Source organism: Drosophila persimilis, unplaced genomic scaffold, assembly GCF_003286085.1.
Source record: "Drosophila persimilis strain 14011-0111.01,24,50 unplaced genomic scaffold, DperRS2 tig00000431-arrow-pilon, whole genome shotgun sequence".
Classification (NCBI taxonomy): Eukaryota; Metazoa; Arthropoda; class Insecta; order Diptera; family Drosophilidae; genus Drosophila; species Drosophila persimilis.
In genome coordinates this window covers 5,378,585-5,390,018 of record NW_020825312.1, presented here as the reverse complement: position 1 = coordinate 5,390,018, position 11,434 = coordinate 5,378,585, and the positions used below count along the sequence as shown (strand labels likewise).

The window sequence follows — 11,434 nt, the reverse complement described above, 5'->3', positions numbered from 1 at the left end:
TACATTGAATGATGTATCATTTGAACCGTGAGAAATGAAACTAATCGAATGCATTTGCTAAGTTTTGTTTATTTTTACGTTTTTTTAGAGAAAATGTAAATGTACCCGCCTTGCTTCATATCTTCATTATTTAGAATAATCAGAGGAAAAGCAAATCTATTATTAATGAGAATATAGCAGCTCTAACAATTCGTTAGCCATAATTCATGTTTGTACTATGCGAGGTCGGGTAAGCGCTAGATATGTTCCTTTGGGACGTTGACTGCTGCTGGCACCCTGACGATGGCTCTTCCTTCAGATGATTGTTTTCCTGGCACCATTCAACGAAGTCGTCGATAAGTACAGGCCAGGCACCTTCCGAGTCGTAATTACTCATCCGATCATCGATGTTGGTGGCAAAATCGAGGAGCAAATTCCAGGTGTCTCGCGATATGGCTCGCTTGTGTTTCTCCTCGAGGAACTTGCACCAAATGTCCAAGAACTTGAAGCGTCCGCTCAGAACTATGCACCAGTATGCAATTGCCATATCCAGATCGATGCTCTTCTGTCCCGGATCCTTGGCATAGTTAAAGGTGAAGTGATAAAAATCCTTGAATTTGCCAGCATCATTCAGTTCCAGCTCCAGCAATGGCAACTTTGACTTGAGTTTCTCAATGCTATCGATGCCCAGGTCGCACATGCCATTTGTAAATTCATCCCGTGAGAATTCGCACTGTACCTCGGCGTGAAATTTCCACGCAATGATCAGGACCAGCTTTGAGTCGGGTTTCAGGTCTAGGTCTTCTAGGAATCGTATCACGCCCTGAGAACTAATCTTTAGCGGATCACTCGGATCGCGGTATCGCATAAATAACTGCTCGATGCGTTTCCGATCCAGCTCGCGGTAATAATACTCGGGATTCTGAAAGTAGTTGTCACTGGCCAGATCCATTTTCCAGTCATTCTGTTGCAGACAAAAAATTGCAGTCTGTTCCCCCGTCTGTGTCAGCGAAATAAACTTCTTCACCTTGTCGCGATGCTGGCTCGACTTCAGTTTGTTCTGCGGATAAACGAATCAATCGAATAGTTATAAATAAATATTTGTTATAATAGATAGACGGACAATGATGATGCCCAGGCGAATTGCATAAATACAACAACAAAAGTGCGTAAGCTGGCGCTGCTTACTAATGGTAAGAAGATGCTTCAGCGTCGCACTTACAAGGCCACCAATTTCCCACACGGGCCTATGCATCGCCAAGGCAATTTCATTGCACTTTTAAAATAAATTCATTGCTACTCACCATTTCTGTTTGAATAATTATTATCTGTTTATTCAACTAAGTTTTTTCTGCGTTTGCGTTGTTAGTGGCCTAGAGTAGTGTTGTCGAAAAATCGATAGCGCTATCGGTTTTATCGATGTTTGGAAAATGAGCAGTGCTGCCAACTCTGTAGAAGAAAAAAACAGCTTTAAAAACACAACATATATACACTTTTCCATTATTTTGTCTAATTCTACCTGCCACCCGAGTCCTTAAATGACGGACCTCCAGCCCAAAACTTCGTATCGTATCGATATACATCAAAAGCATAGAGTGGTAATTTTTTGGTTATAAGTTTTACAAAGAAAAAATAGAAAAACCTAGCTGAATATATATATATTTGAAATAGCCAGAACTCCAGTTATAGCTATCTGCAAATTAGACACCATCGATAGTATATCGATAGTGAAAATAGTGTTGTGTAGATTAACACATCTGACTCAATATTGATTTTACAATAACAAAAGAATGCTACAGAGATATAAGGTCCTTAAAATGTTCGATTTTGGAGTGCTCCTGCTTGGGCTCCTGCTCAGCCTAGACTGCATTGCTCATGGCAGCGATATCACGGACAAGGTGTTCGGGAATATCAAAGAGGGCATTGTCGCAGCCTTTGGAGACTTCAACTCGGACGAGCTGACGGACATATTTGTCATTAGTGATAACATGAAAACGCTGCAGATACTCTATGGTATTTACATACATTTGGAAAAGCCCTCCCATATTCTTTTAACTCTCCCCTGGCGTAGGTCACGACACGGAGCCCTTACTCATCCCTGGACCGTATTGCACCTACCCTGGCAAGACGATTGTCAGTGCTGTTCCGGGTGACTTCGATGGTGATGCTCTGATGGATGTGTTGGTGAATCTCAAGAGCGACGAGAAGGAAAGCTATGACGTGTACATCAATTGGGGCAACACGACAGAGATAATCTGCTCCAAGCAGCCTCTCTTCAAAAGCATTGGCGAAGTGATGGCTCTTGACTTTAATCGGGACATGATCCTCGACTTATATGGTCTCGATAGTGTTGGGGAGCGCACATTCTGGATATTTAACAGCAGCCGAACGCATCCCGAGGTGATCCATCAGGCCGTGCCAACTGGAAGTGCCGGAAATAGTCTGGCCATTCCAAATGCTAATGCCTATTTAGATTTGAATGAAGACTTCCTGGCCGATCTATTTCTGCAGACACAGGACTCCTATGAGATCTGGTACGGCATCAATGAACGAGATATGAAGGAGAACTTTAGCTACCAATACTCCATAAAGTTCCAACCTATTGGCGATAGTGACTACCATATTGGCCAGGCCGTCTTCATGGACTTTGAGCTGAAAGGAGTGCAAAATATTGTGATTCCATTTTGTATTCTTGCGAACTGCCTCAAATCCTCAATTATGGTCCACGATGGCAATGACTTTCGAAATCTCCATGTAAACTTTAGGGATCCCCAGGGCATCACGTGGGCGTTGGTGCCGCCCGTTCCGGGTGATGTTTACTTGAGGACCATTACGGCCAGAAGCGGGGACTTTAATTTGGATGGCTATCCCGATCTCCTCCTCACCTTGCAGCCGTTAAACGTAGCTAAGCCGGTGATGCAAACGTTCCTGCTGGAGAATGTTCCCTGCACCACATGCGAGAAGTCGTCGAAGCGGACATTTGAGGTGCGCTGGAACGCCCTGTCACCCATGGGAAACAACACAGTGGCTGGAGCCTTCTATGATTTCTATCAGGACGGAGTGCTCGATGTGATTCTCATCCAGAAGAATCGGAACGGCAGCTACCGTCCGCTTGCATTCCGCAATACCCTTGACTACGATGCCAACTTTGTCAAGGTTATTGTTCTGACGGGACTGGATAACAAACAGAATTCAGAGCGTCGCACCCCTCTGGGCAGGAAGAAGCGTACATATGGAACGAATCTCCCTGGACCGCGCATCACCTACAGCACAACCACTCAAGATGGCGACCAGCAGTGTGGTAGCAGTGTGCAATTGCCTCAGGCATCCTATTTTGCCCTCCAACTACCTTACACCTGCTTTGGCCTTGGACGAACACCCAACTTTGTAGATCAGCTGGCCGTAGGCCTGGGGAGCAAGTGGCGCAATTGGACACAGTTGATTCCGAACTCGCAGATCATTGTGGTGCCCAAGCCGCTGGATGAGCCATCGCACTGGAAGGCTCAGCTGTTTGTGACCCCCAGTAAATTGATCTTGATGAGTGTTGTGGCCCTGGGGGGCACTTGCCTGGTCATTATACTTATCATATTGGTGCTGTACATCAAAGAGAAGCGAGAGGATAAACAAGAGCGCTTGCAAGAGTCCCACAGATTCCATTTCGACGCCATGTAACGCGATAAAATAACTTTAAACTAAGAAATCTTTACGTGTCAGCCTAGACAGTTGATTAATTTTATTATTATTATTTAAATTGTGTAATATGCCCAATATAAGGACTTCTATACATTTTTGCATTGGAAGCTACATAAATAAGTCATTAATTGTCTTTAGTAGTTGAAAAAAAAATAACAATATTCTGTTGGAGCCACTAAAGACGTCATTCACATCGAAGCTCCTAATGAAAGGAGTAGAGTGTGCCCTTTACATATGATATATACGATTATGGTTCAAGAAATGTGATAAAATAAAAAATTAATAAAGAATAATGATGTTTGAATTAAATTCTTATTGGCAAAAGGGTAAATGTAACCGTATTTACTGTTCTGCCTACACGAAATACATGGGGTTCGTTTTCAGGAACTGTGGAACAATCAACCGCTTTTCGTATTCCTCCTTTGGAGTGAGGAACTTGGTGCAGCTGTAAGAGAAGCAGTCAAGATATGTACCGTCAAAACGAATATACGTAACAATAATAACATTAATATCGCACCCAGTGAGATAGACACGTCCACGTGCCGCAGCCAAATGTGCCAAATATGCCGGAGCCGGATAAGACACTGCGCGGTTGCAACGGGGAAACATGTGACAAAGATTGTATGTTAATTGCTGCAGTAAGTCTATATCCAAGTTGCCCGTATTCTCAATCACATTGTAACGCGTCGGCTTGGCCGTCCCCTGAATCGACTGATGGCTGACCATGAAGAACTGCATCTCATTGGGATGGACAATGGTGCGATCGACGACCGTTCCCGGATCAACATTGTTAAACTTGTTGTATAGCGATGGAGTTCCGTTCGGAAAGAAGCGTGTATGATGCCGCTTAACCACGATGACGCAGCAAATCTTGGGATTAATGAGCATCTGATAGGAGACGAAGGGAGATTAGCGATCGAAAATGATGAGGCTTCGGGAGGCAAGACTTCAACTTACCTTGGTGCAGGCCGCACAAATTCCACTCAACTCTTCCTTCTTGATCTTGGGAAACTGACCATCGCTCACGCCATCACGATAATAGACAATGTGCTCGGGATAGGATTTCCGGAACTGATGATAGACACGCAAGTGCTCAAGAGTTATCGACTCCATGTCCTGTATCTCCTCCAAGTCAGAGCGTTGCAAGCGATATTGCATGTTATATGAAGCCCCGAATGGATCATGGGAGGCGGCAACACCCACCACACTGGGGATCTCACGCTGATCTGGCGATGGATGAGTTACATCAGCACCCAAGAACATCGCATTCTTTAGCAGACAGAGGGGGTCATCCTTTAGCTTATGATTGATGCCGTTTAGCTTGGAATTGACCTTAAGCAGAACGTTTCCAATACACTGCAGGTTACATTTACGCAGGACTGTGTTCTCCTTGATGCATTGTGTGAGAATTCCATGCTCCAGCTCAGCCTTTTGCTTCACGACATCATAAACGGACCCGGAATTTGGTATAATAACGTACACCAAATCAAATTGATTGTTTTTTAAATCAAGGAAATGAGAATCCAGTTCACACTCATCACTGTAATTCCGTATCTCGGCGTTGTCATTCAGGCACATATTGACGGTGCGACTCAGCTGAATTATCTGCAAAGAAAATTAGTCAGGATCTGAGTGAAATTCTGCTTCCAGCCGTGCACAACTTACCATGCCCTGAAAATCGACCACACTCATGTAGTCAATCTTACCGTAGAGTATAGCCCATTTATGTGGCTTTGGCTTGGGGTCATAGAATTGCATGCGATCCATGCGCCACGAACCGTTCCTTACCGAGGCCAAATTGTTTTTGTACTCAATCTGAGGCGCATTGAGCGTGCGTGTATTCACGACGATGAAGTCACTGCCCAGACGTATGCCAAAGTGGCTGATGGTCGGGTCTAAATTGTGCCTGAAATATTCCATCAAGCGGATGATCTTGGCCTTCCTCTCGTTGGTGGAAGTGGCAGCATACTTAATCATGGCCGCCACCTGATTAGCTCCATCCTTGCGCTGCAATGCGATGTAAAGAAATCAAATCACGAAATTATTTTCAGTGAAAGGAACTTGTTGAACTCACATTCAGGGCCTGCCCATCCTCAATGCGACATAGTTCGATAGGCAAATAAATGTTTTTCAACGGCGGCCCAACATGCAAGCAAAGCAGGTTCGGATACTTTAAATTATATTTCCGAGACCGGAAGTACTCTGCAACCGTCGTTTGCTTCCCATCCAGCTCAAATTTCTGACTGCTAGCGGGAAACTTGGAAAGCCCGTTGACTCTGAAGACGCGAGGGGCACTGGCAAAACAGGCAGGCGGATCGTATACTATATTCATGCCCTTTAGGAATGATTCGATTTTGTAACGCCTGTCGTCAAGATTTGTGCTTTTGTCAATTCTCTTGCGCTGATACTGCTCTAAATATTCAATGATCGTCATGGCCTTCGGAAAGGACTTGTGCGATATGTCCACATTAACAAACGGGCGATCGCCAAGCACGAATGCTTGATAGAGTCCAACTAGAGCTTCGTAGCCGTCGTTCAGATCAAAGGCTTTACCGGGCTCTGACCTTTTGAAGAACGAGCGACCGGCGCGTATGGCGGTGTTATGACAGGGGGCCGCCAACACAACCTCCAGACACTGTAAAACTCTCATGGGCTTGTCATATATCCTATCCTTCATATAGCTGAAAAAATGGAAAAATGGGAAATTGCATTATGCCGATTCTCTGCCGACACATTTGGTTCAATATAACGGTTCACTCACTTTCTCAGCGAGTTCAGATCGACTTCCGAGTCCTCTGTCTCCTTGATTTCCAGAGTGTAAGTCAGGGTACGGCCGTGGCGATCTAATATCTGGACGGCAAGAAAGCAATATTCACTTCAAAGGTTCCTCAAGCTCGGCGAAATACACAACAGCACTTACTTTCACTTCTTGGCCCTGGGAGCTGCATTTTAGCTTCACAGCTGAGTAGGCCGATGCACGTCCATCAAATGCGGCAATCGCACCGCCCAAGTGTTCAACTCTGTACTGATCAAATGCCTGACGATAGAACTTCTTAGGACGCTCTGGCGTGATCTTCACATCGTAGTGGTAGGCCACAGCTGGCATTTTGTCCAAGTTAACGTCGAGGTAATTGACAGATACTTGACCTGGTTTTCCCAAAGTTCCACGCTTCATGGTGCCTGCTGGGAGAGGCGGCAGAGCCGCGCCACCCTGCTTTTGGGGTGGTCCTCTTTGTTGTCCACCTCCTTGCTGCTGCGGACCTCTCTGTTGTCCGCCTCCTTGCTGCTGCGGTCTTCTCTCTTGTCCGCTTCCTTGCTTCTGCGGTCCTCTCTGTTGACTGCCTCCTGGCTGCCGCGGTCCTTTTAGTTGTCCGTCCCAGCCTTGCCCGGCCTGAGAGCGCTGCTGGTGACTGTCCTGTGTTCGCCATCCTCCCTGCTGTAGTTGGGACCCAGAAGCGGCGGAGCTTGTGGATGGAGTGGGAGTGGCTGGGGGTCTAGCGGGTTGAGTGGGTCTGTTCTGAGCACCCGGTGCACCAGCAGCTGCTCATAATTTTAGTGGAAAACAAGAAAAATATTAAAATCTAGTGTTTTCCACTAAACAAAGGAGTGAAATCTTTCGTGCACATGTCAGCCCACACCAAATTGATTTCATCAGAGGCTCGGCGAATTTCGTGATTCCCCCGATATTGAAAACACACATACATACATACGTATGTATGTACATATGTATTTACAATGCTTATCGGAGGAATGGAAGTTACATATTATATATACATATGTATGTACACACAACATATGCATATAGAAGATGCTAGATTTTTTGTAGTACATTTGTAGTGCATTTCACTTACCTTGTTGTTGTTGTGGCTGTGCTGCAGGGGGCACAGGCTTCTCAGCCTCCTTATATTCTAAGATTTTAATGAAATACGATGGAGTAAGTAACATTACCTAAATAATACAATTTTTTAGTATTCTTACTATTTTTCTTTCCCATGTCTGAGACTTTCTGATGCGTGAAAAAGCAACTAACTGATTGCAACTGATTGCGTATTGCTGCACTATAATGCAGTTAAACAGGTTCTGTTCGTTCCGGTTTCAAGTCACACCGAAAATCAATTAAATTAATCCCAATTAATTATTCGTGCAGTGCTACCAAAAAACAAATTTTTATAACGAATTTATCATAAATTATAAACAATATTAAACAATGTACGCAGTGATGGATTTATCGATACAACAGATTTTACATTCTAATACATATGTATATACAATTAATCCAAATGAAACCAATCATTTGGTAAAAAGTATGCCCCGACGTCTAAAAGCTGTTATTGAAGCTAAGTGCGGCCCCACCAAATATTGAAATCAGAAAAAATTTGGGACAATACGTTTTTTTCGTACAAAATAAAAAGTGTCTGAATAATTTTTGTGCGTAAAAAAGTGGCCTTTTTGATACTTTTAATTTTTTTTTGATATGCCAAAGAAGGTTTTTTTATACCTGATACTCAAAATGAGTATTGGGGTATATTAGATTTTTGGTAAAAGTGGATGTGTGTAACGTCCAGAAGGAATCGTTTCCGACCCTATAAAGTATATATATTCTTGATCAGCATCAATAGCCGAGTCGATTGAGCCCTGTCTGTCTGTCCGTCTGTCCGTCTGTCCGTCTGTCCGTCCCCTTCAGCGCCTAATGCTTAAAGACTATAAGAGCTAGAGCAACGATGTTTTGGATCCAGACTTCTGTAATATGTCACTGCTCCAAAAATATTTCAAAACTTTGCCCCGCCCACTTCCGCCCCCACAAAGGGCGAAAATCTGTGGCATCCACAATTTCGACGATACGAGAAAACTAAAAACGCAGAATCGTAGAAGATGACTATATCTTCTAGAGTGCAAAATTTGAACCAGATCGTATAATTATTACAGCCAGAATCACGAAAACAATTTCACTCTTTCTCGCTCTGTCTCACTCTAACACACAGGTTTCATGGTCGGTTTTGCCAATTGCAAAATATGAGTTCAAGGATCTCAGAACCTATAAAAGCCAGAGCAACCAAATTTGGTATCCACACTCCTGTGATATCGGACCTTGACCGTTTCCTGTCCAAATTTCGCCACACCCCCTTCCGCCCCCGCAAAGGACGAAAATCTGAGGCAACCACAAATCTCAGAGACTATTAAGGCTAGAGTAACCAAATTTGGTACACACACTCCTTTAAGATGTCACTATAAAACGTATATCTCAGAATTTCGCCCCACCCCCATCCGCCCCCACAAAGGCCGAAAATCTGTTGCATCCACAATATTGCAGATTTGAGAAAACTAAAAACGCAGAATCATAGATAATGACCATATCTATTAGATTGCTGAATCTGGATCAGATCAGATCATTTTTATAGCCAAAAGGAACAAATCAATTTGCAGTGGCTACGCAGCGCCCGACGTCACGCTCAGACTGATTTTCTGTCTCTCTCGCACGCACTCTTTGTCGTGTCGTTTAATATTAGCGGCGTCTGCCGGAGGAGAGCCATACTGACTTAGTATCGGGTATAACCGTAGAGTTGCGGTGTCCGCAGCAACTCACAACGTTCCCCCTCGTTTGTTTTTAGATTTGAAATAGTAATATCCATGTTCATAATGAAATAAAAAATTTGTGCTGCCTGTATTCTACACATTGGCTACACATTTGCTACATAACGGAAGGAAAAAGAGGAAGTGGACAACAGGCAACACGGTCCAGAAAATGCAACGCATGCAAGTGAATTTCACCCAATTTGCCCAATGTACCTTGCCGATTTTGTCTTCATAGTATGTTGTCCTCACACGCGAGGTGAGTTCATACAAATCTTGCAATTTGCTTGGCAGTTTATTTTCCTGTTGTCCATACCTCTTTCTATAGCCCATTACGACTCATGTTTTCGTTCGATTATGAGCGTCTGACCTCAGAAATATACCGAAATTTAAAATATACCGTAAAAATATACCAATAATACAATTTTTGTATTAATAAACGAGGGGAAACGTTGTGAGCCGTGGCTAGGGCCGGGGCTTTACATATATACCCGACACTTAGTCAGTGTGGTTCCCCTCTCTCGTAGTCTCTGAGATCTAGGCGCTCATCGGGACGGACAGACAAATATGATTCAATCGACTCGTCTATTGGCTGATCAAGAATATACATACATATGTGTATATCTTATGGGGTCGGAAACGCTTTCTTCTGGGAGTAATAATATATAATTTTGAAGCATGAATTTGAGGAACAGAACCACAAACATCGGGACACGAGATTTTTATAATATGCTAGGGAGCAAGCCCCCTGCGCACACGCTAAAATATCAGGACCATTAGCTTAGAAATTTAGCACTCAATATGTACAAAAATTTGTATCCAGATTGTCGTACCCTATTCTCAGACATTGTTGGAATTATATTCCATAGTAGGTGGCAAGCTCCATGTGCGTTTTATACACATTTTGGACTAAGAAGGAATGAATTGCATGCCTGTTAAGGTTGAACATATATACATAAATGTACATACATACATATGTATATATTGTTGTGTAATATATGATTACAATCAATTTGAATTGCACAAGTATGTGTAGGTATTAATTGTAATCATTTTGTGGTGACTGTATGAAATCATTCTAGACTGCTCTTTTTCGTGTAAACTACGAGACACTGGAACAACTGTTCAAACAAGTTATAAAAAGTTTAATATTGGATGCATACACAAATGATCAACGAAAAAAGTAAATTGAACGGTCAGGAATGAGTAGCGTATAGACTCAGAAGGCTATAAAGGATCTCCAAAGATAAGAAACTCCAAAAATGTTTGGGTAATTACTCGTTTATAGATTTAAGATATACGGTATTGGATTGCGAACAAATTTAGCAGTCTCTTTTCATACCAGGTACTCAAAAAGTGCAGGGGCTCGAAGCTCGAAGGCAGTACATCGTTATGTGCATATGTATATTATTAGCTTGATTCTGATCAATAAGCGAATAGTTTTAGGATGCATACGGAGTATCGGCTTACACACATATGTACATACATTCGGAATATATATTTCGAGAACCCCTTGTTAACACTTATCATATTATTTTTGCACACATTACGTTTTTATGCAGCGATAAGATCACAAAAGGCTGTAGTATATTTACATGAACTCTAAAACAAGCAGCAGTTATAAAAATAAATTCTACACTAATAGGCTGTTTACACTAGGGCTGCGTCATGCGTCTTTGCGTCTGGTCGAAGATATAGGGCGCATTCACCAGCACAACTTGCTAAGCTGATGATTAGATGATTTTCATACATAAATTCATCCATCATATCGATATAAGCAAAAAGCAATGGATACTACGCTACGGATTTACGCTAACAATTAATTATTAACCAATTGAAGTTGCATAGTGTAATCAACACTATCGTATGACAGTGTGAAAGAGGCGGTCCAAACTGTTGTAAATTAAATGCTGCAGGGTTTTCTGCGGCACATGTGTGTTGTTGGTGATGCCCAGTCCGACAGTGAGAGTGACCGACAGTTGTATGGACCTGCGCCCCCACATTTCCCCCGACCCCTCGATGGCTGGGAACTCCACAGAGCTGTAGTACCCCCTGCTTGCCAAGACATATCTGGTGGATACAACCACCTAGTCCGGCCATTTAGTTATGTAGGAGACTTCGATGGCAGAGCCCGTTTCCGGTGTTCCAGGGGATAAGCAAGTAACATTTTCAATAGGCAAGATGAATATCG

General features: G+C 43.1%; 3 protein-coding genes across 3 annotated transcripts; 1 reads left to right on the top strand and 2 right to left on the bottom strand.

Annotated features, from left to right (window-relative positions):
* Nucleotides 1-109: 109 nt before the first annotated feature.
* LOC6597059 (DCN1-like protein) lies at nt 110-1,347 on the bottom strand. Its single transcript, XM_002022148.2, has 2 exons — nt 1,284-1,347; nt 110-1,039 (listed from the first exon to the last, which is right to left on the bottom strand). Exons 1-2 carry the CDS (start codon nt 1,284-1,286, stop codon nt 194-196), a joined length of 849 nt encoding a protein of 282 aa, XP_002022184.1. The 5' UTR covers nt 1,287-1,347; the 3' UTR covers nt 110-193.
* Nucleotides 1,348-1,778: 431 nt separating this feature from the next.
* On the top strand, nt 1,779-3,965 carry LOC6597060 (T-cell immunomodulatory protein). The gene is made up of 2 exons (XM_002022149.2): nt 1,779-1,992; nt 2,051-3,965. The coding sequence occupies exons 1-2, from the start codon at nt 1,797-1,799 to the stop codon at nt 3,649-3,651; spliced, it is 1,797 nt and encodes a 598-aa protein (XP_002022185.1). The 5' UTR covers nt 1,779-1,796; the 3' UTR covers nt 3,652-3,965.
* A 48-nt stretch (nt 3,966-4,013) lies between these two features.
* LOC6597061 (protein argonaute-2) lies at nt 4,014-7,737 on the bottom strand. Its single transcript, XM_002022150.2, has 9 exons — nt 7,651-7,737; nt 7,524-7,580; nt 6,593-7,212; nt 6,434-6,522; nt 5,747-6,353; nt 5,338-5,679; nt 4,630-5,277; nt 4,190-4,560; nt 4,014-4,117 (listed from the first exon to the last, which is right to left on the bottom strand). Exons 1-9 carry the CDS (start codon nt 7,664-7,666, stop codon nt 4,027-4,029), a joined length of 2,841 nt encoding a protein of 946 aa, XP_002022186.2. The 5' UTR covers nt 7,667-7,737; the 3' UTR covers nt 4,014-4,026.
* Between the last annotated feature and the right edge of the window lie 3,697 nt (nt 7,738-11,434).